This window comes from Toxotes jaculatrix, chromosome 22 (assembly GCF_017976425.1).
Source record: "Toxotes jaculatrix isolate fToxJac2 chromosome 22, fToxJac2.pri, whole genome shotgun sequence".
NCBI classification, from domain to species: Eukaryota; Metazoa; Chordata; class Actinopteri; family Toxotidae; genus Toxotes; species Toxotes jaculatrix.
In genome coordinates this window covers 12,131,112-12,158,336 of record NC_054415.1, presented here as the reverse complement: position 1 = coordinate 12,158,336, position 27,225 = coordinate 12,131,112, and the positions used below count along the sequence as shown (strand labels likewise).

At 41.2% G+C, this 27,225-nt stretch overlaps 1 protein-coding gene across 1 annotated transcript; it reads right to left on the bottom strand.

Moving 5' to 3' along the window:
- Nucleotides 1-14,096: 14,096 nt before the first annotated feature.
- Nucleotides 14,097-27,002, bottom strand: etnk1 (ethanolamine kinase 1). The gene is made up of 8 exons (XM_041030443.1): nt 26,722-27,002; nt 24,977-25,236; nt 24,308-24,448; nt 21,924-22,066; nt 17,104-17,187; nt 16,863-17,023; nt 16,069-16,142; nt 14,097-15,798 (listed from the first exon to the last, which is right to left on the bottom strand). The coding sequence occupies exons 1-8, from the start codon at nt 26,866-26,868 to the stop codon at nt 15,726-15,728; spliced, it is 1,083 nt and encodes a 360-aa protein (XP_040886377.1). The 5' UTR covers nt 26,869-27,002; the 3' UTR covers nt 14,097-15,725.
- Nucleotides 27,003-27,225: the final 223 nt, after the last annotated feature.

Here is a 27,225-nt window from a genome sequence, read left to right as displayed (position 1 = left end):
AGGCCAGCCCAGCATGGTCCAAAACTGAGCCCGAGTCAGCCCAGGGGACCAGGACAATAGCCAAGAATGTGCTCATATGGTAATGCAATCAACATCAAATCTAACGAGAACAGATTTGGAGGGGTTTTGTTTATTTATGGTGCTTTTTTTAAAGTTATGAAGGCGCACATACTCTCATGCCCATAAACCCCGGTGAACTGTGCGTAAACAGAGCCCAATACACACACACACACTCATAAGCAGGCTTACATACACACACAGATGAGAAAACACACACAGGAGCAGGAGCAGCAGCAGCAGCTGCATAAGTCTTTGGGTGAGTGCACATCTGTTAGACTGGCTTAGTACAGTGAAACTGGCTGTTGACAGCAAATGTTTTCACTCAAGCCCAAGTTGTGAGTTATCGTATATGGAGGCTGCTGTGCGGGGAAACGGACAAATTCATTTATGCTCTTTCTTTCTGTCTCTGTCATTCTTTGCCTCTCGTGCAAACTCTTTCTGTCTCCCTCTGGTTTTCTTTCATCTGCTGCCTGTTTTGAGGAGCACTGGCCGGCAAGTTAAATCAATTATACCTGTAGCAGTTGAAATATTTGTGGCCATTTGAAATAAATGCTTTGCCCAGGTATCTCTTTAAAGCCCCCTATTTCCAGAGGGGAGAGGATCAGGTCGAGGCCACATAACTCCGACAATCTATCATCTGCCACCTCGGCGTGGCCCGTAATAGCCTCTCTTCCTTATAATATCGGTGTGAAAGGTTGAAATGACAGAATGGCATGTTTGTATGTACCTAAGATGTGGATTGATGTGATTGTATGATTGATCTGAAAGCCAGTGTTCTTCCCTGTGAGTCAGAGGATTTGTGTGTAGGCAGCAAATGAAAAATACCAGCATGCAGTGATTGGAACAGAACGATATGACCCTCAACCTTCCAATCTTTTTAAGCGGGTTTCCATTCAGAGGTAGCTTTCAACACATCGACATTCAATGCTATGATTACTCAGATACAGCATGGTGTGTGTCTGTTTATGTGTGTGTTGTTTTTGTGTTCTTTAGGTGTGGTTGACCATGGGTAGGTGTGGGCGGTTTATGTGTATGTGCGTGCTTATCACCTGTAGGCTGCTGGTTGGAGGGTGTTTGTGTTGAGGGCACCAAACAGGCCTTTAGAGTGAGGTTGAGTGAGCAGCAGAGTCACACACACTCACACACACACGCACGCACACACACACCCACATAGCAGCCAAGTCCAAGCCAGAGCCGAGCCAAGACTCTGTGTTTAGAACAAGAAAAACACTTTGTTTACGCTTTAGGGCCCTTCACTGCTCAACCAGCGAAAGAGGGAAATCAACTCATCCCTGGTTCCCTAGCCACCGCCGCGTCGTCAACAGATGAAGTCAGCATCTCACACCCAACAGATGGGGCGCGGAGAACAGCAGCCTACTTTACCAAATGGACTTTTCTTTTCCCTGTTTCCCAATCTACTAATCAATGCTTGTCGTCTGCGAGATGGCACTCGGAGCTGCGGGCGGAAGGTTAGGAAGTTGCTGGTTAAAGCAAAAGTGAGATTATTTGAGGTGTGCGTCAGATGTGAACTCGCTGTGGCATCGAGCTGGGTGGAAGAAAAAAAAATATGAAAAGATATCATTTATTGTTCAAAAGGAAATGTCTTTTCTTGGAAATAATCCTGCAGGGCTTGGTGGAAGTGTGTCTGTGGCAGGGGATGTTTAATATCAGATGCTGCTTATTTGAAATTGTCTTGCTTTGGTGAGATCAGAGCATCCAGATGATAAGGACACGCCCACCTAAACGCCCTCAATCAGATGAACAAACAACTCTGGCTCCAGAGGAAAAACACACACACAATCTATTTATTTATTTTTTATCATTTATCCTTTAAGTCGTCTGTTTTTTTTGTCCGTATAATTCCTTTATTCTTCACACCCAAATCAAGTGCCTCTGTGCGCAGCAGATAAATAGGAATTCCAAACTCCAATGGTTCATTTGTCATGGTGTGAATTCCAAGAGTGGAATCTAGAAATAGCTCGAGTGTTCAAGCGCGGTTGTTGCCTGGGGCTCGGTGGCATGTAGGAGGCTTTGGTGATATTTGCTTTTTGCATATTTTCTACTAGGGGGCTTTTTTGGAAGGGAGATATGCACTTTTCCCATTGCAAACATTGCAAAAAAAAAAAAACACAGAGAAAAGATTTTTTTTGTGTGTGTTCTGAGCTGCACGTTGTAGGAGGCTATGCCCATTATTTTGGTATGACATTACAGTTTTAATTGAATTGAATGCAATTTATTCTTAAGAAAACTTTTAATTAAGTGCCATATGGACAGATTGTGGAGTAGTGGCCTCCATGATATTCCCTTGGGGACATTTGCTGCATAATTAAGAATATGAACTGTAATGACACAGTGAGATTTAATGGAAACTTGCAGTCTAAATAGGCGACGTTGGAAAGCCATTATTACCCAGCCAGAGAGGGCTTAGTAGGGTTCTCAAGGGACAGTGGGCTCCCCAGAGTGGAACCCTGGGAATAGAAAACCCTAGAGAACAAGAATGGAAGGAGGGAAGGAAGGGAAGAAGGAAGGAAGGAAGGAAGGAAGGAAGTACAATACTTTGTCTAGTTTACTCCTATGCTGAAGTTGAAGGGATAGTTTCTGATTTTTTGATGTTAAAAACCAGCAGTAATATCTATAAATGGTCATTAGTTCAGGCTAAAGTGAGGAAGCAGGAGCCTTCAAAGCTTTCGCCTCCTTAAGGTGCATTCAAAGTGAACGCGAAGCAAATTTCCGACTCAGCAGAGCTACTCCTAAAATGAACTGCTCGGAACCCGGGCTAAAACATTCACACACATTCACAACATGCTGCACCTGCTGTCAGCGCGCTTTGCCTCTTCCCTTTTGACTCACTTTCGGTTGTAATTATGGTGAGGTAACACTTAACGGCTGTAGTTTATTGTGCATCTGCAATCAGTGCAATTTGCTCTGGAAAATTTAGATTAGCAGGACAGTTTAAACAACTGTAGTATAATGGAAGCCACAGCAGTTAGCCTGTGTGGGGAATCTAAATATCTTAACTCTGTTTGGTACCTGAACGTTTCTTTCACAGAGAAAATTACATGCTAGACAGGGAGAGGATACACAAGAGTTAGGAATGAAGTTAACTGTTAATGTCCAACTGTATACATATTAAAGCAGATTGATGTCCTTTTGGACTTCATTTAGGCTGCTGTAACAAGTGTCCTCTGTGTTCCTGTAACTGTCTAGGCAGCCATTTTGTAATTGTATAAGGACTTATTATTGCACTTAGGAAGCTCCTTGTTCACCACTCTTGTTTACAGTTTGATTCCCATGGGACAAACAACTTCCACAGCAAGTTTTGTGTGTGTGTGTGAACGAAACTGGAATGTCCACAATGGCTCAGAGCTGACCTCAACAGCAGTTTGTGGGAATGTTCAATTGTTGTGGAGCACTAATAACAGTTAGAGGAGAATACAGCAGGACAAGACTGCTGAAGTCAAGGTAAACTATTTGCCGTGAACAACGCGCAGCAAAATAGAGAATTCCTCTGTTGTTAGCGCTCAGTGAGCAAACAAAACAAAGAAAGGGAACAACGAGTAAAGCAAAGATGTAAAAAGCTTGCCGTGCCAAAGAATGTGGAACTGAGAGAACAGAGAGGGAGAAAAGAAAGACTGAGAAGAAAGAAAGTGAAAGAGAGGGCATTGGGAGAGCCAAGGAGAGGGTAAATATGGAGGCCAGATAACAAGAAAACAAAGGCAAAGAGAAGAAAATCAAAAAGTGTGTGTGTGAAAAGAAGAGAGAAATGAAAGGAAGGAAAGACACAGTTAGCCGCCGCAGAACAGAACAAACTCATTTATAGAGCAGTGCCAGACTTGAAAACAATTATCTGCCATCTCCGTTGCCTCTGTAGAAGAGTAGCCCGTTTTGTGGGGCTCTTTGTTTTTCTCAAGGACATATTCATTATTTCAGATGAGACCCATTTGAGTCTAAATAAAGACTTTCTCGCCTCTCTGTCAGATTCACTGGTGCTGTGATGTTGCATCTGAGGGGATGTGAAAACACGTTTGAAAAGGAGTCTGATGAAAGCACTCCTATGCCACTAATGCATGTTCATTAAGTTCAAATTCTCTTTTATTTCCACCTCCCTTTTCACATTTGAGTCCGGGTGCTAATATTTGTGTTTTTGTGTTTTTCTGTGTTTGCACGGTGCACAAGTTCTCTTGAAAAAGTGAACGCTGGAGCAATCGGTGACATCTTTTTTTCTTCCACTCGCCGCCCACAACAATAGTCCTCTGTCCGAATGGGCCCTTTGAAAGCAGGCCGCATCTTCTCCTGCGCATGCATGGAAGAGGAAAAGGCTGGCACTAATCACATCCAGACAAAAGACACCTCTGACTAACAGTAAACAAGGAGCCAGAAGTCTTTTATGACTCACAGGGAACACACACACACACACACACACACACATTTACAGAAAGTGTTATTCCTCTCCGGATGAGAAGGTTTTGACATTGCAAGAAATAATTTGCTGTTGTATTTGTAACCTCCTCGTTTCCTCCTAAGGTCACGACACCAAACACAGATGGCATCAAACTGACACGAAGGTCAGTGTGGAAAAATAACCGTGCAGGTTTCAGGTCCCATATTACCTGCTCGGGAGGTTGTCTCGTCTTCACTGAAAGACGTTTGTGTGTGGAAATGAAAGAGAAGAGAACGGAGACAAAGAAATACACGCACACACATGCATGCACGCACACACACACACACACACACACACACACACACACACACATGCAGCACAACACACACACTTCAACGCAACACAACACACTTCTAATGGCCTTCGAGAGTGCTGCATTCCACATTTAATTGGAAGCGAAAAAATCCAGCATACAGCACCCTCCAAAGTAAACTTCTCACAGCGGCGAGCCAGCCAATCACAGGGGGAGGCCAGGTCTCTGGGGCCCCACCCTCTAGAAATAGGCACAGATAACCTATTGTTGGAGCTCAAACAGTGGTCACACACAGACACACACACACACAGATGACCTCACACACAAAAACACATATTCAGAGTGAGTATTACTTCTAAAACCAGCTGTAAACATGTTGTGTGAAAAACTGGATCTGAGTGAGCAGCAGGTACTGTGAGTGTTGTCACAGCAATTTAATCCCAAAAATTGTACGTGCAATGAGAAACTAATGGAAACTAATGGATCAGAGTAAAAAGCAGCGCAGAGGAAGACGATGAGAAAGGGGGGCATCCAGGCTGTGAGAGGGTAAAAATAACAGGTATCCCTGGTAACTAGTTAAACAAATGTAATATCACATTTACAAAGATGTGTTTTCTCCCCTCTCGCACACCTTTACGCTGAAAGGGAGACGATATGGAGGGATAAATTTGTATTCTTTAATTCTCGCGTATTAATGTGACGTGACGTTTGGTTTGCAAGCCCGTGTGGGAAATTTGACGACTTTGATCTGAGCCTGTGTGACTGCAATCCGTGTCAAGATGAGGACAAAGGGCAGGCAAATAAAAACAGAGGAGAGGTATTTTATTTTCAACTGGAACTGTGTAAAAAATATGTACAGAATTATTTAAATGTTCAATTTGAAATTTCTTCAGCGCCTGAAAGACAAAATCAAATAGTTGTTGCTGTTGCTCCCATATTTCAGATTATAATTTAGGGCGTTTGTTTTTATTCCTGTACTTTTTTTTAAAAGCATTTTTAAACTCTCACGCTCTGAAATAAATAAATGTGTCTGAATCCAATCTGGATTAAAACATTATAACTGTGAGCATTTATCCCTGAAAATCCACAGCTGAATTTTTAAGAGGATGTGAGCACTAGTTTTTATTTAACGCAAACACACACAGGGGGGACATCTGTGCTGAACACTGACCAAATCCGCGGCGACTTTACTCACAATACAATTTTGTTGGAAGTGTTAGAATTTGTTTCAAGTTGATGGCACAGCCTCCATTTTGAGTTGACTTTGATATCATTCTGCGAACAGTGAAATGTCTGGATAAGTGTTGCGTTTAGGCCAGCCATCTGTACCATCTCCAACTCCAAAGCGGTTAGATGCAGAGCAACCCTCGGTTTGGAGGGGGAGAGACGTGGCGGCGTTTTAAACGGTTCACTGCTGGCATCTACTGGAGGAAGAGAGAAACCCAGGAGCTGAGACGACTCGACGGACCCTCGCTTTGCTCACGCTCAGGGAGGCGTTCGCTCTCTCCTTCTCCCTGCTCTTCTCTTCTCTTCCAAATAGATGATTAACTCCGCAGATGAGGCATCACCTCCAATTCCAGCATCAAACATACCATGAATAACAGACATTATGTGGTTTGGCAAAGAGAGAAATTATTTCATCAACGTTTCAGCCAAAACTGACAGGTTTGTTTTCTGATGGAGGATCAGTATCAACTCTGAAGTAAAAATGTCCTTGATGAATCACACTGGTATACATCCCAAGTATACATCTTGTCCCCTGCTAGTGTACAAAAGAGACACTTCCCTGCTATTAAAAGGAAACAGCTGAAATATGCATTGTTTGGAAAACTTTAAATACTGCCCTTTATCTTTGTGTCTTCATTTACATCCCACTCATTATAATCTACACCTGATCAGCATACATTTAACAATGTGAAGTAATTATAGAAAATGGGTTTTACTTGGATTTTCCAAAGTATAAATTCAGAGAAGTAGAAAGTCTTGTTTCCAGATGTAACGTGTTACGCTGTCAGTTCAATATTTGGATATAAAGTTCCTGTTTCTTGCTTAAAAGTAAAGTGACTTCTTGTATTGTTAAATCGTTTAAATTGAAGAGTCAACATTTTTAAAAAATATATTGCTCACAAAATAATTTCACTTTTTTTTCTCCCCCCAAGTATTTCACTGTGTCTATGTTCATTCTAATTTGCCACGGTGCAGACGTGATGGAATGCCAGGACGATGAATAGACAGACGTTCAACAAAAAGTGAAAAATGCAAAAAAAAAAAATAATAATAATAAATGAAACTCGAAATTGCAAGACTGAAACGAGCACTTTTGTACTGGCCCTCGTCTGATTTTTAAGAACATATAAACCATAAAATGTTTTCACTGGTGCATTACAGTCTCTCAAATTCCAAACGTGTATGTAATAACTCTAAATCCTATAGATTTCTCTTGGGGGACTAATGCAATAAATGCCTGTACATACCCTACATGTGTTTACGTGTTTGTGTGCATACATGGAACTTGTTTATTTACCACAAAATCAGTGGCAAATCTAGCTGCTTTAGATGCTTTTCTTTCTCAGGTCCGTGGTTTACGCTGTTGGGTGGCAGTAGGAGTGCTGTAAAAATCATGCTCAAAACACGGAAAGACTGTAAACAATAACATACAGCATGTTTTAAATAAAGATAAACTGTCATGACAAACAAATTATCTGCCTGTCTCTGAGCTAATGGCTGCAGTCATGCACTCTGCAGCTACTCTGAAGTCTTCTGAGGAATTAGTCAGTTTAAGTGTTGCCATGTCAGGTGAAAATGAAAAATTAGAGATGATTTAAGTGTAATAAAATGTCTGTTGTTTCTCTTTCTTCATTTTTATGTGTCTGTGTTTAGGCTTTTCCCTGTGTGGCTTGGGAAATCACTCCTGACTGAGGAAAGGCAAAAACAATCAGTGTGGGGAGAAGAGCGACGATGGAAGGAAAAGATCTCCTGTGTGAAGGAATGTGATTACTACGATTTTTTTATTTATTTAAAAGAATTTTTCCAGTTTTGTTTTTTTTTTATTTGCCAAACACAATTCTCATCTAATTCTTGTAATTGTTGCCTCATAATATGACACATTCATATCAGCAAATGCATTCAGCTCCAGCCTGTTTAGGGCGCGGTGGATTGAGTTAGAGAGTTCATCCATTACAATAAAGAACAAAGCAGCCCCCTATCTGTTTCAGACATTTCGCTCTTTATGATGCTGAGTATGGCTCTGAGGTTGTCAGCGAATTCAGACAAACAATGTATCGCTTTGAGATATATCAAGAGCTCCACAATGAGATCCTGTGTTGTTGATCATTTTGAAAGGGAGCGAGCAGTGAGACAGAGACAAACTCCAGACAAAAGGGATTGTCTTGATTATTTGTCTGTCAGCGATGTCAGGAGCATATTATGAACAACGATGGCTCCGAGGATAACAATGATTGAGATTAGGCCCCGCTGAGAAAAGAGAAAGAGGGGGCGAAAAGAGAGGAGAGGGAAAGAGCGAGGGAAGAAGAGTGAAGAGTGGAGAATAGGGATGTGACTAGACTAGAAGAGAGCTCTGTGATAACTGCCAGCCAACAGCCTGTTTGATCCTGAGGGATGGCGGAGGGATGTAAGGCGTTTGAAGCTGACAATCCCTTTGTGATGATAACACATGTTTTTCAGTGTGCGCGCTGATCCTCCCTCTCCTATTGTATTATGGGCAGCAGACGGCAGCTGCCTGGGCATTGTAGCGCTGCCGCTAATCTGAAACAATATCTTTAGGCCCAGCGTGGTTATGAGCAGCTGTCGGCATTGTTGGAAGCACGGCTAATCTGCTTCAGTATCTTTAGCCCCTCGTTTAGCTCTTTGATCCTCTCCCATTATGCCTCCCTTCCCATCACAACGAGCGACTGAGCTTGGCAAAGCTGTGCTGGAATGTTGGATAGATAGCAGGGGAAGAGAGAGAGGGAGAGAGAAAAGGAGGGAAAAATACACAGTGCTCCCATCAGAGGCTCGTCTCTTAGCAGATGTTTCTTGCTGTTTTTCCATTTGTGTCTCTCTCAGAGTTTTTACACCTGTCACAGTGCAGTCAGACGCAGAGACAGGACAAGACAGAGAGGAGAATAATTCTCAAACACAGCAGAAACCTGCAGAGCCATTTGCACTCCATCACTGTGTTCAGGCTTTTGCTCAGAGGTTGTGGTTGAGGAGCAAGGTTTTGATTCCCTCCAGGCACAATTGGGCATGAGAGCTCAGCGGTTAACATCACCTCAGCTCATGCTTTAAATGCCAGCCCCTGCCTTTTCTGTTTCCTCCCACTGTTCAAAGACATGTAAGGCAGGTGGATTACACTGAGGAGCTTATTTGGGACAATCAGTGGTACACAGAGCAAAGCACAGTCATGGTAAAATGCCACAAGTGTACATTTACAGAAGAGGAATACTTTGCTAGTGGGTGTAGCAGACATCACCTCTTTTACTTTCCGTTTAAAGTGGTGTATTCTGTGCTCCAGTACGATAAAATGTGCAGGTTCAGGTCTTTAAACTGCTGTGGAAGCACAGAAACCAATGAGCAATCTTTTAGTTCCTGGGATAGTTCCTGCACTCAAAGGATAAAAGTTCCTGGGACTTTTTGGTCAAAAAGGCCTATTTTCAAGTCAAACATACAAGACACTGTTTCGCTCAAAAATAAATTTAAGCCAAAACTGGGAAAACTGGCAGGTAATTCCTCACAACTTATCCCTGTTTCGAGCAGTTCCAACATCCTCAAAGACTCATCTATCCTGCCAGAAACATAAATATTCAGTCCAGTCTAATCCACTTTAGACAACTTCAGTCCTCCAGGTGGAAACATGGAATCAACACTCCAACACACCAACACTCCAACACACCAAGTTTTCCTGTCAGGTTTACTGATCTACAGCTATTGTATTTTGCAATCGTATATGATAAGGTGTTCATACTGAAACAAAGATCAATATTGAAAATATGAAATAATTTTAAGCCAGCAGCACCTTGCTCTCATGACAGACAGACAAACATCGCCAGCGCAAAAACACCATACACCAACGCACCGCTTAATTATTACAGACACACATTCATTTGTACCTCTTGTCCCACTCAAGTGCAATCAAGTTCACTGAGATTCACCAAAATACCCAAAACAAGACAAATGAAACAAGAAAGCTTTTCCCCTCCTGAAGCAGTGAAATGGGCGACAAGAGATCCAAGCTAACACGCTAATTATGACTAAGAAACAAACCAGGTATGAGACAAATTATGGCCTTTTAACAGCTTTGACTGTTTGACCAAAACAGTAAGTAGTTAGGCTGTAATGAGATGAGGTAGGTGTCGCGGAGGTGTGTCTGTGCGCGTATCATTGTGTGTGTCAGTTGGGGGGTTGGGGGGGTGGGGGGGTTGCAAGCGAGCCGGAGTGAGCCGAGCTGATACAAGCTGCAGACAATTAACAGAAACATAAATATCTCGCTGTGCTTAAGCAAGCCATTAATCAGATATAAATAGAGCGAAGGAGCCCTTTGTGATTAACGAGGTGAGACTCGTTGCTAATTACTGTTTCCCTCTCCTCTGGTAATTAGGTTGGCGCCTTGAATGGGGATGAACGAGACCGCCCTGACCCCCCCTCCGTCCCCCCCACCCTCAGCCGCCACAAACACACAAACACACCCTGCCATTGTTCTGTTTCTGTTGCTCTGTGTTCTTGTATGTGTTTCTAGTACGATGTCTGTGTGTGTGTGTGTGTCAGGCTTGTTTTAGGAGTGTTTCATTTCCAAGGCTAAACACGGACTTTTGATCTGCATCTGCACGGAAATGCATGTGTGATGGTCCTACCTGCATCACAGGCGTCAGCCAGTCACGACTCCGGATTGTAGTCTGGTACCAGCGTTGGCCTCCTGGAATTCACATGTGACGTGGGCACCCTTGGCCACCACCATAGACACGGGCCTGCTCACACTGACTGAACTTCTTATAGTTACAGTAGAGTGTGGAATTCTGGAAGCAAACAAAACACAAATAATTAGATACACGTTGGGAGTTCAGCACCTTGTTACCTCTGTATACATCTGTGCAAGTTTGGTGATTTAAGCACAATTATTTAACAACTGACCATATTTGTTTTTCTTTTTGTTTTTTTTAAGTATCTAAAATAAGGAAAAACTCAACTATCAGTTACATTTTAACAAAGGGGACATGCTAATTAGAGATTTATATATATAGTCACAGTTACAGTTCAGTCAAAGCATTTACTATCATATGTGCCAGTGTTTTCTGGGCTTCGGTGTAGTGTTTTCAAACTCCAAGAAAAGAGGAAAGAAATCCGAAATCCGAATCCATTTCGGTTTAACTCAACCAAAGAGTCTGTTCTGCCTGCAGAGAAATGAGACCAATGAGATTGTTCTACCCTCCTGAAATGTTTGTTGTCACTCCACAGGGATTTCGCTTTATGAGTTTAGTGAAATGACACCTCTGATGGATGTGCATCACAGCTGTGTCAGCACTTCTCCTCTTGGCCCCTGTCTACCAACAGGCTCACACACACCCTGAGTCCTGGTGATATACAAGTGTAATCCATTACTACACACTTCTACCAATTGTCTTCAGTTGGAAGTGGCTGCTATGACCTTTTTATGGGAAATGAAAATAAGTGGAGGCGCAGAACAGCCGATATTGGATCCTGTTGTTAATTAATGTGTGTATTATCCGGGTGGATGAAGCCAGGGGGAGGAAGTTAATTGAATTACAGTCAGTGAGTTGGATAATGCACTGTTGTAATTGTTCCACTGTATAAGACAGTGCTCGCATTAGGGAGGCGAAAGACAGGCCTGATTTGCTTCTAGAGAATGGTAAGAAATTACTTGTTTGGTTTTGGGGTGCGAGGCATGAATGAGTTTCTAATCTAACCCTTGGGATGGCAGACTGTAAGCATGTGCACCGCTCAAGCCTGTCGATGCACTGCTTATTTACCTACTGCACTTTTGCAGCACATACACAAACTAACACATCGCACAATCCCGTCTTATAGTAGCCTTCACCGTTTGATCGGGCCTAACAAACAATGCTTTGTCTGACATCTCCAGAGCTCTCTTAGTCACTTTTGAATTTATACCATTTTGCCTTTATTTAGGTTTTACTTTTTACATCCAGGCTGTGCAACCAAATGTGGTCCTCCACAAAGGAAAACTGGCCCAGAGCTCAATGTCGCAAAGCCTATTTCAATGTGATGTTTTCTTCAGTAAATTCAGGATTTTATTTGCGTTGAATAGAGGGGTTCAATGCAAGGCATATTAATAAGCTGCCTTTATTTTAAATATAGAAATCTCTGTTAATAAGCATTAATATCACAAATAATAAATGTCGAATAGGATTATTTTTGTACCCTGTGGTGAGCTTCCTGTCAGGTTGTTGTGCACATACTCATTTCTTTCTGTGGCTTGTGGTGCCATCTTGTGGTCATCTCTAATAACAACACTCAGTAAAGTACAGCAGTACAGCAAAGTTGTTTCATTTAAAATATGTTGATGTTGTTTATGCTCTACTGTTTGTTGTGAGGCCATGTGCTATCAAGTGTAAAAGTTCCAGACACATGTTCATTCATAGTTTATCAGTGGAGGAGCCCATTTTTCGTTTCTTTTCTCTTTAACCTTTCTTCCTTTTGCTAGACTTCAGTGAGGATGCAATGCCATCTTTGACCACGCTGACTAGCTAATGTTAGAGTAGGGGGCGCTGTTTAGCACAGTTAAACTGCACGAAAACTGGGGAACTGCAACATCCAAATACAAGTGTCTGTTACACTAAATAAAGGTAATACCTCCTTTGGTGAGTAATCATATATTTGTTTTTCCAGTTCCATTTGGTGTTTGAGAAACAGGTCCGTACCTGGGCTCCCCCTTAAGACACCTAAAAAGACACAAGCGGAAAGGAGACACAGATAAGGGTAAATAGACTTTATTTTCCAAAGCATGTTTACAGTATTGGAAATGTCATTTATTTTTTATTTCACCTCTTTACCCCAGGCAACTATTCGCTTTAATGAAACCCTTTAGAAAAAAAAAAAATAAAAATAAAAGAACTTCTATGTACATTCATTCACATTTCAGAACAAGCAAAGATATTATTACATTTGTTTACTGTACATATAAACATATGCTACAGTGGCCAGAGAAATTTAAAGTTGTTTTTTTTTTTACAATGTTAAATACAAACACAATTCGGACATATAGTGCTGGTTCACGTTATGATCAGAACCGAGATGACCTTTGATATACAGTGAAAATGCATTTGTTTCAGATGAGCAAGGATACACAGATTATAGTAAATATATCAGCATTATAAATTTAAACATTTTGAATATCCTATTAGGTGGCAGTCAACTGAACAATAAACTGCATTAACTTGTGCATGTTATGTGTAAACGTGGTGTCACTAAACGAACGCCAAGCAGAAAACAATCTTCCACAGACCCACAACATGTTCTCCTTCAACTTCAACCAGTAACTTAATCAACCACTTACCATCAAATACACGTTTAAAGCCAACACACACACATTTCAAATTTATCTTAGGTCTGACTCAAACTGTGCCTTAATTCTTCCATCTTATTTCACACAACACAACACTAAATTAAAGACAGAAGAGAAGTAACAGGGCTGACCTTCAAACTTCAAAACTGTAAAGTACAAAGTAAGAGCTTTCACAGGTACACAGGCAAACTAACACGTCAATGACTCCTTAGCTAGTACCGTGTGGGAGTGTATATGTGATTGGATAGCCCAACCTTGACAGGCAGTCTCTTCACAGAGCTTTGCAAACATGTTACAGCAGAGGGCACCTTGGCAAATGTATTTTTGAGTAAACAAGAAAACTTGTTTTACCACATTTTACATGTCAAATTTGAACTGCTCAGGAAGCTGAAAATCAAGGTCTCTTTTGGCCTTTTAAGTTTATAAAGTCTTTTTTGAATGTACCCCCCCCCACCCACCGTTTTCATGCTGTCTGTTAGTGCACCAGCAAACATCCACACACTCCCAAAGACCTTAACCTTAACATTTCCACTTACATAAGTATAAAAAAAACTGTCATTTTTTAATAGGTCTATATAATCGTCATTCTAATCCTCTTTGTGCTACATGGAAAATGATACAGTGTGCTTTATATACAAGCAAAAAGAAAAAAAGAAAAAGAAACCATATCAGCACTTTGGTGTAGGCTTGTTAAAAGAACCAAGAGATGTTTTAGTTTTTAAAGGGCCTCCTAAAGCTAACATTAACATTTAACATGAAGGTCAGAGGTGATTATCAGGAGTAACGATTGACAGCAGCCATTGTTTTTCTCTCCAGCAGATGGTGCTCTTGCTCCTCACGTCCAACTAACAGCTGACTTACATAACTTGTTTTTTTTTTTTTTGACTAAACACAGATCGACTTAACCTATTTGAGATAACCAACTTCACTTTCTTTTCTCTTTTTTTTGCCAAAATTCTACACTTTTCTACAGACCTTCATTTCAACATTGGGCGCTTAAAAATGATGAATGCCAACAGTGGCTCAGCAAATTTTCTGACAGCCAAGCAAGGCCAATGACACTTATGTTAATAACACACATTTGTGAATGAAAACTGGTCTACAAGTATATAAAATGGTCAGTCCTTAGTTCGTCAGGACTGCACAGCAGTGTTTTTATTTTTTTTTTATATTAAAGATGATTCCCGAACATTCCCTGAAACAGAGCAGACAATATAATGGTTTGGTCTTGTCTGGCACAGCATGGCTTACAGTCAATGTCACAGTGAATAAAGTCCCTAATACTGCTGACTTATCATGTGACCTACAACCAAATTTCCTGTCTAGCATTATGAACATGGAATGTTCAAATTACAGTGAGATGCATGTTTTTTTTTTTTTTTGTCCCCGGTTAAGATTTAGACAAAAACCAAGTGTCAAAACAAACCTGAACCCTAAACTATTACAGTGAAAATCTCTCAAGTCAAATGGCTGTTCAGTGATCTACAACTATTTAACTCAAGGGAGAGGTTAGATGTAAACACAAGATGCTCTCCTACAACTCGATGTTCCTATCTTAAGTCAAGAAAGCAAAAACACAATCCCTCACCAAACTACACAGCAACAATGACTACATGGCTATTTTGGCGCACCACCCCTGCATGATGGGAAATGAGAACAAGAGTCACAAGGCAGGCCACAAGTTTGTCTTTTTTGTTTTTTCTTGTGGTGTGGCTAATATCACATGGGATTAGGGGATAGTACTGGCTTTCCATCTTGGCATTTATTAGGTTTTTTTTTCTCCATCTTGTTTTCTTAGCAAACAAAGTAGGCTTTGTATTGCTCTTGCGTTGGTATAAATCTGGTGATGGGCAGGGCTGGGCTGGGCTGGCTCTTGACAGTTTTCACCATGAATGTGCATATGAGAAAGGTGTCTCCACCTAGATTAGTGTTTGGGCAACCTATCAGTCACGTAGGTGGCTGCGGTGTTATGGTTGCGAAAGAGATGACATTTCACCTCCGTCTTTCTATTTATAGTGATCTGAGCTGCGAGAAAAAGCTGCTAACAAATACATATGTTGATATCATGTTAATATCCTAATTGCAATTAGAATAACTGAAATGACAATAAATTTCACAATAAATTTCGCCATGTGAACTTCACATTATAGCAGGTGTCAAGTCTGTCCTTCATACACACCCATACTACAAATTTGGGCTACCTCCGGGTTACCAAAGGTGTGACTGCAGATGATGGATAAGATTGTGGTCCTTTCAATCTCTAGAGATAAGGACAACTGAGGGGACCTGCAGGCACTGAACAGGACAGACTCTCAGTTTGGCTCTTCCCTGTGCAGACCCCTAGAGGGCGCTCGGCTGTCGGCATGTGAGGCACAGAGCAGGTCGGAAGGGAGGAAGAGCAGGAGGAAGAGAAAATGAGGGGGTGGGGGCTTTTATTCTGGTAAGTTCAGCGCAGCAGCCTCTGCTTTCATCTTGAAGTACTGGTTGAAGCGCAGGACTGCATATCTGAGAGCAGAGAGACACACAGACAGAAGAGCGGCGTCAGGGATGAGATATAAATGTATGTGACATGTTAGCTAGATGGATACCAGAGCAAAAATATATCAGACTGCTCAGACACACTGTGCACTGAGATGACACAAATAATACTAATCTGGATGCTTAACATTTTGTTCTTAAACATATCATTAAAGGACTGAGATCTGCTGGCCAGGGCAGAATAAAATAGCAAATGATAAAATGTGTTTGCTGGATTATTTCAAGATGGCAACATACCCCAAGAAGTCAAAGTCGATGGTGGAGAACTTGGCCTGAATCAGAGCCCAGAGACCCCAGATGAAATGAGATGCCTAGACACGGAGGAGAAAGACAGAGAGCAACAGGGAGACGCAAAGGATTAGCATGTACTCGCTGTCTAAAAGTAAATGTCGTTTCTAATTACCCAACACAGCTCACTCGAGCATATACTAACCCAGCAGAAGCCCTATGGCAACAACAACAAATAGCTGACACAGAAACACAATTGCTTCAGTTGCCCATCCTCCTCACTGCCCTCTTTTCCTCTTGACAGTAAACAAGGCACAATGCAGCTCAGGGGAGAGTGAGCTGGGCCTCACAAGGCTTTACAAGTCATTAAGAGTATAAGGGAGGCACCCTTCTACCACATCAGTGTGCAAATCACAAATATTCTCCTCTCATATTCAGAGCAGGTAGCGTGGGTTATAGCCCACATCACTCTGCACTGTTTAACCCACATCACTCTATAATGCATGTTTGCTGGCCCAACACCTGTGGCAGCAGGGCTGGGAAAAAAAACAACAAACACAACAAACCCCCCGGGACTCCTACGCTACGAGTGTTTCATTTTCACTTCTGTCCTGTCGACTGTAACTGAAAAGGGCATAGTGCATTAGTTAGAAATTACTTGTACTCATAATCAAGCAGACTAAATGTCAGCTTCCTAATATCTGCCAATCAGACTGTGACCAATTTCTTCTTTTGTACAAATTTTACAGATATGCTTGACTATAATTAAACACAATATAAAATGCATGTGTACAAACACTTACCAGGGCGAATCGGTTGACTTGGACGTAAAGAATCTCCACCTCTCTATCAGTCACGTCACTGCCCTGGCCTTTGTGCTCCTTATAGGCCTCCAAGTATGAGCGGAGCCACTGCAGCTGAAAGGCCCGCTCTGGGTAGTGACTATAATCCACCTCATTCAGGCCTGGAACAAACCAACATGTACGTTAAATTAATCTTTTTAATTTAATTTTTTTTTAAATGTATACCAGGAAGTGCACTTACCAGCAAACTCATTGAAATGGTTCCCAATGTCGTAGGCTTGGTAATTGTACCCAGCATATTCGTAGTCAATGAACTTTACATTGCCTGGAAAGAGAAGCAGCCTTGTTTAGACAGAGACACGAGAAGCAGGCAAAATGATTATGTTGTGTTTTCCCTTTGATAACTCAGAATGTCAAGGCTTTTCATTTCATACTGTAACTGTCTTCCTGTCTGACTGGACTGGACTGGCTACTGAGCCGATTCTGGGGCAAGAGTAAGAGTTTGCATTTTGAGGGAAGAAGTTACAGAAAGACTTTAGCACAGAAAAAAAATGAAATAATGAGAATTAAAGAGAGAGATATTTAGACTAAAGAGGTATTCCCCTGAAAATAACTGCTGACTAACACTTCCCATCAAAACAAATATGCTGTTAAGATTTAGGGAAGTCCGAGTCAACAAATATATTCAGAGTAAAAGCTTCTGTTAAGGATATGAAACTCTATGTCTCTGCATTGTTGTTTTAAATTGGTTATATCGAAGAACTACAAGGGAAGCAAACCAAACGAGAACAGATAGACAGGTTGTACGTCCTCATGGAGTTTGAGGAGTCGGACTCCAGTGTAATCCTTATCAGAGTAGATGGACCAGTAACTGAGTTATCAACCTTTTTCAAAAAAAAAAAGAAAGAAAAAACACAAAATAAGCAGCTGGGTTACATTAGCAGAGGTGAAAGTGTGTAAAGCCTGATGCAAGACATGGAACACATACAAAAGTCTAGGGAAAAAGTGAGAACAGCTGCTGTTTCAAAGAATGTTTGTTTTGGATACATGCACAGAATAAAGGAAATATGGCCAGTTAAAAGTTTTGTTTTGAAGAGATGGGGGAAAAAAGGCTAAAATGAGAAAGGAAACAAAGAGACAAAGGATGGAGGATGGTAAAATACAAAGACACTCAAGCGGATTTTAGGAAAAGCACACTGAGCTGCCAAAACAACGTACAGCAACACACTCTTCAACACAACTCAGAACTTTATTGACTCACAACAAACAGTGCACCTGATGCTAACAGGGCTAACTGAGAGCCCAATGAAGTTATAGCTCTTTGGTAAAGTTTGAAATCTCAGCAACTACAAAAAGAGTCTCTAAGTGCTCATGAAATATGTGTGAGGAAAAAAAAACCCCAACAGAATATTAAAGCCGATCATCTCCTTGAAAGTTTAAATCTGATGTTAGAGCACGCAGTGTGAAGGCTAAAGAATGTGTTGCTGTCTGATTGCATTTGCTGGTCAATGAGAATGTGAGGTGCTAATGAGCACACAGGGAAGCTTTCAGTCATGAAGTGGTTGACCTCAAAATACAAACCCTTACTTTTACAAGCCCGGTTTGTTACAGTGACATAAAACTTTGAAGAACAATGCATTTCATTAAATGTCTCTGCACTTAAATGTTTTTTTGTTTGTTTGTTTTGGCCTTAGCTAATTTCTTTGCCCTAACACATGGAACATTATTTTTTGAGGTGTTGCTGGACTACAAGAAAGACACTTTGAGGTGGGTTACCAGCCGGCGTGTAGGTCCTAGCGGGACACAACTGAACACCTCCGGGCAGTGGCTATAGCCCCCCTGTGCAGCAGATGAAAAGGTTGGGGCAAACACATCTTTCACACATGCTCACTCTCTCACTGACACATTTGTCTTTTTGTCCATTCTTGCTCCCACGCACAGTGTCGAAACATCAGGCCCTGCAGCCAAAGTCCCATTCCTTCTCTCTCCCACCCCCCCACCCCTCACACATGCAACCTCACTTCCCCTTCTCACAACACTCCCCTCCAATGCTCCCTTCCCATTGGTCTGCTGTGAACCCAATAGCGTGACATTTCTGCTGCTTCTGCAAATGACAGAATCTCTGAGAGACTTCCTGTTGGCTGCTGAACTGTAGTTTTTGTGGCTCTTGGGACCAAGTAAAATGTGTGCAGGCTTTTTTTTTTTCTTTGCAAACATCTGAATCAAGTGAGAGGGGCAGGGAAGCTAAGCCTGTAACAGAGGCTGAGAGACAAAGTAAAGAGAGATACAGAGAGAAGAAAAGCAATACAGCACTTGCTGACAGCATTTCTTTTTAACTTTAACCAGAATCTTAGGAAAACTGTGTCAAAAAAAAATAAATAACTGAGCTTCCACCACTTCTGTTTATGGTTTTATCAATACAGGAAATGGTGGCTTCTCTGCTGTCGCGTTTGGCAGACGAGTGGTTTCAGCTCTGCGACAACAGCTGAGCAGAAGTGACAGGAAGCAGAGTGGTAGATGTTAAGTTTCTGTTCATGCCTACTTAGTTTTTCAATTCAACAAAAGGCCTTCAAGGCAGGTTAAGACAGGGGATACTACAACGACGGTTCAGACGGTTTGAGTGGGCGCAGTCAGAAGTGGAGTATGAATTATGGCTTGGAACCCGAAGTGACCAGACTCTACTGTGGTGTCCATTCCATTGTGGTTGTCATTTGTAGGTGTGGTCCAGTTGTGTTTGTAGTGTTAAGGCATATGAGATTACAATAGAGGTACTGGGACAAGGGAAAATTCCCTTCTTTTCTAGCTCTTAGTCAATAATACTTCCAAACAGAAGTACTGATAACCTCTTTCGTCTGATTTATTGAAGCATGAAACATGATTCTGCAAGTCTGCAAACATGCACGAATTTCGTGCACATACTTTTACCATGTCTATAAAAAAGATCTACACTATACATTAACTGAATATTATGAGTGTATATATATATAATGAAATGCTGTATTTCTAAAAACTGGACGCAAAGGAACTTCAGGGAGTTTCACTGTGGACATTGGCCTCATGTTGGATATCTTTCCTTGCTGAGCGAGTCAGAGCTTGTTTGATATGCAGAACCACATATTCAAATGAGATTCTGCAGGTGTGCACCTTGGTATCGCTATCCAGATACTGCCGGTCTGTGTGCTTAGGCAAAAATATTTGCCTGCATTTTTGCAGAAGCATGTTTCAGCTTCAGAGGATAAGGCTGATGATAATCTATGTTCCTGTCAGTGTCAACAAATTCCATAAAAAGACCCAAAGTAACAATGCATTTGCCCTTCCGTGCTTTCCAATTTGCCCAGACTGTGTGTGGCTCTCGGCCACAAGCCCATTCATTCGTTCTGAAGACAAATTTCTTTAAATAAATAAATAAAAAGGGGTCACACATGTCTTCTTTGTAAATGATTCATTTCATAATTCATTCACTTTCTAATAGTTTTTTCAAATGTTACTCAAACAGGAGTAAACTGTGACAGTTTATTGAGGACTATTTTCAGCTGCAGACCAGCACACATTTGGTGCATTAATGAGTATTTATAGCAGCAGGACTGACTCTAAATAGATACGTTTTGTGTGACCATTGTAATGTTGTTAAACATGTCACCCAGTAAAACTGTGTGGCTGTGTGACAGGTGTGTTTTTAATATTTCCTCATAGGAATCAATGGAGCTCTATGGCAAAAGGAATTACGAGAATTCATTCATTGTTGGTTTTGATCTTTTCATGGGATTTTTTTGACAATGAGAAAAAAGCTGAATATCGCGGGACATAATCTTTCTCTTATGTGATCTGCCAAGTGATAAATAAAGGTGTTTTGACATGGAAATTGCAGAGTGAGTAGCAGTCACGGAAAGTAGCTTTATATTTTAGGCATTTGGCTGGCACTCACAGTGACTTAAAGCAAGTGAAAACCATAAAAAAAAAAAAACAATTGTGTTATAATCCGTATTGTAAGTAGCCTAGCAATAAGATGTCAGAACTGGTGGCCGAGTAGCACTGGAGGGTGATAAGTAGATACGTGGCTCCTACTGCTGCCATGAACTCATCCTGATTAGCCTGAGCAGTGGGCAGACTACGCGAGGGCCCTCAGAGCCGACTGTGCGTGAGGTTTGTCTCTCTCCATTGCCTCCCCAGGGCAGGGCGGCGCAGGGCAGCCACAGCCTCAGCTGTCATTCCTAGGGGAGAAAGGCTAGACACAAGGAGCTGTGAGAAGGGCCCCGCCCCTCGTCACAAACTGACGAGGGGGCTGACAGCTCTTAAAAACCCCCACCCCACCTCCCACATGCATAAAATACTCTGTACTCTCCTCTTACCCCACTTTGCTTATTCTTTGACACCGATGTACCACACCTTCCCTCTGCTACAAAGACAATGCTTAGACCTGGTCCACTCCCACTGACCGCTCTGATTAAAGTCACTCAGTTAATTAGTTTGTCTGAGGATATACTGGTGGACATTCACACCATCAAAAACAGCAACATTGCTAAACCACCAACACATGTGCTGTCAATAAAACTGAGACTTGGTATGTGTTAGGATGTAATGGTATTGTTTTGCTGAGGCTGATAACACTGGTGTTCCATCTAAGTTTTCAGCACAGAATTAGAATGACAGATCAGACAAAATTTAGGAAAAACAATGAAATCCAAATTAGAAAAGGCTTCACTGTGCTTATCTGCATTGATTTAAAAAAAAAAAGCAGATTTTGGCAAAATTTACTGGAGGAAGTTAAGCACAATTAGTCCTAACATTCCACTGGAAGGTGTGTTTGCCTTACTTCGAATGAGGATTCCATCTAAGAGGATTCGCTGGTTTCAAACAACTGGATTGTCTTGTCTGACCGTTCTAGTTCTACGCCTGTGACTCAATGCAAACACTGACAATGAGTGAAGCATGTGACTAGCAGGACTAGGAAGTGCAGGTAATGCAATCCTACCTGAGCGTAGGGACCAATGCAGATCACACTACAACACAATTCAGTCATACAGTAATGCCTAAGACTACACTCGTGCAGTTTATACTCACCTTCCTCCTGGTTGTAGATGATATTTTTGCAGAGCAGGTCGTTGTGGCAGAGAACTACGGGGGAGCCTAGCACCGACAAGCTCTGCTGGAGCCACACCAGCTCTTCTCGGAGGCACCGTGGGCTGGGCACCTCCATGCTCAACCTGCAGGGGGCAGAGGGAGTATTAGGATTATTAAAGGAACGACAGATGGAGATAAAGTCAGTATGGGGAACCTGAAAGTAGAGTTAGAAATAGAAGTAGGGATGGAGATAGAAACTAAAATTAAGCAGCCAAAAAAGGAGAAGAAAATAAACCACCAAATTTTATAAGTGCAAAACAATTTAGGTTGCAATAGTTGGAGAAAGCAAAAAAGCAATTCATTCTTAGATGCACAATCTAAGTGACAAAATGAATTCACAGGATCTGGCTACATAACTACTCATAATGTAAAATTTCATGAATTTAACTGCACATACACATACACCATAAATTGCAACAATGCTTTGCATGACAACACTGGCTTATTCATAACTACATTATAATTATTACCCCATAAATGACACAAAACGCTCTTCCGTACTATACCACATGAGAAAAACACATGATAATCATAATAATAATAATAATAATAATCATCATCATCATCATCATCATCAAACAGCCTTTTTTTGGCTGTGCATTTCAGTTTAGTTATTTTGTTTATTTGTCAGACAGTGCTATGTGTACAAGACAATTACTACACAGCTTACTATCATTTGTAGGAACTGATCAGGAGACAGTGGCGTCAAAGTGAACAAACATTGTGCAACACGAATTGGAAAGAGCAAGATTCGGTCCTTGTGATCCGCCTATTTGTTTTTGACTTCAACATACAAGAACCCCAAGATACTGCGGGTGTTGCAGTCCTTCTTTATCAGCATTTCCCTTGCAGTGTTAATATTTGGGTGGCTTCCATGGAAATAAAACAGCCCGTAAAAGTCAATGTTTGTTTTGGATTCACTCTGGGTGCCAAAACACATGAAGGAGGCCGTTACTGCCAATGCAATTTTCTGACAATCAAGATTTAATGGTGCCAAAGTACCCAAAGAGCGTCGAGCGATCTGCGATGATTGTAACTTGGTTTGCCTCTGATGCAGTGCACCTGTGCACTTCTGAGTCAGCGCTGACACAATCTGAAACCTACATAACCTAAATATTTAGACGGAGATATTACAGTTTACTGATGTAATAATGATTTTATCTTATACATGATTAAGATGTTTAAATAAATATAAAAAAATATATATATATATTTTTTTAAATATTTATTTAACATATATAACATTTGCTTGCTTGTTTCTTTGAGAATAAATGAACTACTCTACATTTTCAGAGTGCTGCCCCTCTATGTTTTGCAGTATTGAATGAAACTGTCATTTGCTCTGTTCAGTTATCTCTTATGAATGCCATAGCTGTAAAGTGATGTCACATCAGCTGAGATTATGAAAGTAACTCCATGGACGTCCTCAGTCATGTGAGACATGTGCAGCTGAAAAAGAATACTCTTTGTGTTGCGCCATTGCAGCTTGTGGCTCTTTGGATCATTTGTGACTCACTGATAATACTGGGTCATACTTCCACGTGGAGATAACTGAGAACAGAAACACACAAGAGGCAAAGCCGTATGTTCCCAAACGCTTTATTTACTGATCCGCCTCCTTAAAAAAAACTGTAAAAAGACTTAGAGAAAACTACATAATTATAACTGTTTGTCAGATCTATTCAAGATTCAAGAGTCTTTATTGTCAGACTCCCGGCTTTAAGGCACACATGTAAATAAATAACACAAATACCTACACTTACTTAACACTTATGAAATTATAAACACAAAGTAGAGTAAGTAAAGTAAGTAAGTAAGTAATAAAGTGCAGTTATAAAGTGCTATTTATTACAGGCTTACTTGTTTTTTGCACTTCATGTCAATATCAATGACATTATTATTATTATGTCTTATTAATTTCACATTGTACACCAAGTTTCTTTATAGTCCCAATTCATATTATAAATTACTACACTTTGTTTTTGGGAGATTTGCTACTGCTTTGCATTTCACTATTTATCCTTTTAAATTCGTGGTGAATTCAAATCTTTTTTTAAATCTTTTAATCAGTTTAAATGGTCGGTGTATAAAACCTATAGATAACCGGTAGTTGAGTCACGTTGAAAACGTGATTGGGGAAAATTTCGATAACCTCCTGTGATATCTACAAGAGTTATTTTTAACACACTTTACTTCGAGCTGTATGAGGCTTTAAGATGCAGCGAAACATTCAAAGCACATCAGGAGAAAATCTCTGACAGTTAACCAGCCACATTTGAATGTCTGGCAGACTTCAGTAACTATGATCTACCACAGGGTCTCACCTGGTGTTCTGCTCAGGGTCCTCGAAGTACTTGGGGATGAGAGCAAAGTACTTGCCCATCTTCAGCCACAAGTCAGACTGGGGCACCCATCCATTATGGGCGTGGATGGCATGGTACTTGGCCAGCTGCCTGGCTATGAGCCTGCAAGGTAGACGAGACAGAACATGGGAGAATTTGAATCAGAGCATTAAGCAACAACATGCTATATTCTTGTCAAAACATTTGACAAAACTCAGGTTACAGAAACAAATCTGTCTAAAATACTGTTAAAAATAAAGAAACAGAATTTCCCTTTGATTCCTGGGCACCTAAAATATGCCAAAAAAATGCAATAAGCGTTTAAGAAACTTGAATGTGTGCGTGTGCAGATGTCTTTCTATCATTGTGAGGACAAATTTTGTTTTTCAGATTTAGGTCATGTTAAGAGTTGGGGTAAGGTATAGTTGTGTTGGTTAAAGTTAAGGGGCTAGGGAATGCATTACATAACTGTGAGTGTCCTCACAACTATAGTTAAAACAAGAATATGAATGCGCATGTCTGTCAGGTATGTAGAACAAGCCTAGGGGTTGTAGGCAGTGATAGATGACAGGTGACAAACCTAACTCTCAGGTTTGGTGCCTTCCTGGCAACACCCATTAAGACTCAAGGCTGCATAGGAAAGAATTTTACCTGAAAACAGGTTGACTGCGAATGTGTTCAGGCTCCAGGGCGGTTCCTTGCAGAAATTCGTAACACAGGCCATTGTTGAAGGTACAGTAGAGGCGCGGGGCACAGCGGTGTGCGTGTAGTACTCGAAAACTTTTCACCTCATTTTCCCGGTCGACCAAAAGTTCTGTCTTGTTGCCGTAAATACGGACCAGAACCACATCCTGCATAACTGAACCCACATAGCAGCCCAACAGCTTATTGGTTATTCCATCTGTGAAAAACTGCAGAGACAAACAGAGGAAAGAGAGACAACAGGTGAATCAGGGAAATATAATAATTGTCCTGTGCTTCAACAATCTCTCTTGATGCCTACGGTTGGACGACAGTGGGACCATCCTCCACATTATGCTATTTAAGTACTGCAACTGAAAACCTACATTGTTTTAAGAATTACATAAGTTCTGAGGAGTCAGGCATCTGGCAAACAACAGAAGAGAGAGGAGGAATTAATGTCTCCTTTAAAAAATATGAGCGTGTCTCGGGTGATTTAAGCTTAACTGTCACTGTTGTTAAGCTCGGAACATTTTTGGGGAGGGTGGACGGGGTGCTGCCAACATACCAGCCCGAATTGTTCACTCTAGAAAGGATTGACTGAGAATGACAGGATTGTGGGGAATTTTATTTTGCCTGAGAAAGCAATGACTGGCATTTGCTGAGTTCCCACTTTGCTTCTCATTGATGAATATAGGCAAGAGTGTCAGAGCATGTGATCAGCTCTCATTCTCACTGTGTTTACCAAGTAGAGCCACACCCCCGGTCTGTTATTGGAAAAGGAGACTAATTCACTTTCAATGAATCTGATGTTAAGGGTGCGTGGCTTAAAATAACATAATGTAATGTTTAGAAATAATATTTGATTTTTTGTTTGCTTTTTTGTACTTTTACAAAAAAGTAGCTCAACTCTGGCAGATCAAACAAGACACTTATTGGATTAGTTTAAGTCACTTATGTAAAAAGTAAACGCAAACAGTCTATAGTCATACCCTGTTGGTGATCTGTGTGTCTTCCAGAAATTTACAAGAACAGACAAGGGATTCCTACCAATCCCTAATCTATATTTAACACTACCCTGGCTTTGAAAGTGCTAGGACTTTTTTTGAATTCCAGAAATTCACTGAGGCGCAGCATGAACATAATTAAAGGTTAAACTGACGGATACGACAGCTCCTCTGTCTGTTTAACCCACCTCCAGGCAAGCTGCTGCTGATCTAAGCATTACTTCTCAAACAGCATTCACCGAGATTACATAAGCTTTAAGTTAAGCATAACGCCGCCGAAGTAACGCAGAGGAACGGGCTTAACTGCGCCAAAAGCGGAGAGAGACTCCCACTGTTTGATCATGACCTAAGCTGACGCAGATGCTATTTACAAAGGCAAAACATTAACCCTAACGTGGAAATATTACCGCAGTATCTCCGGAGCTGCACTGCAACGAGGAAATTATCTACCATGTGTCTGACGATGTCCACAGCAATTTTAAAGACATTTCAGCTGCCTCTGGTGTCACTATGCTGGCTAGTTTCGTGTGATATTAGCTCTTGGAATCAATTAACGGTAGTGTTAGCTAACTCGGGTTTTTTTAAAATGTGGGAACACCTTGCTAGCTAACACAACTTTAACTACAAAGAAAGAAAGATTCAAGCACGAAAAATGCGTTACCAAGCAGACTAACAGGAAAATATATTTTTAAATGATATAAACCGCACCTTCACTTTGACCTCGGATGGCTTCCAGCTAGGTCTCAGCTCCTTGATCAGTTTCAGTGCACCGGGTCTGTAGTCGCTCTCGTCAACTGTCACATCTATTTTGGGCACAGCTGGAGCCTCGTCGGGTACGTGAATGTAGTTGGCCATTGCTAAATCTTTATTTCTCCGAATAGCTAAAACTCTGAAACTTGCAGCGGCGTACGCAGAAGTAAAATGCGCAATGTATGAAAACGCGTGAGTAGCTGCGGATATATAATCCTGAAGTACTCGATGTGCGGCAACGCCTCTCAAAAAAATCCCACCCACCTGAAAAAAAACTTCTCCCGGTGCATGCTGGTAGTCGAATGACTCACTAGAAGCGCGTGTTCATTCCATCAGTGTACGCCGCCAGCGGAGCGTAACTACTAAAAATATCTTTACGCCTGAAAGCCTTTCAAAAAATAATGTTAATTTAATCCTTAGCATCAATAGCAAACAAATACAGAAAGTAATCTGACATATGAG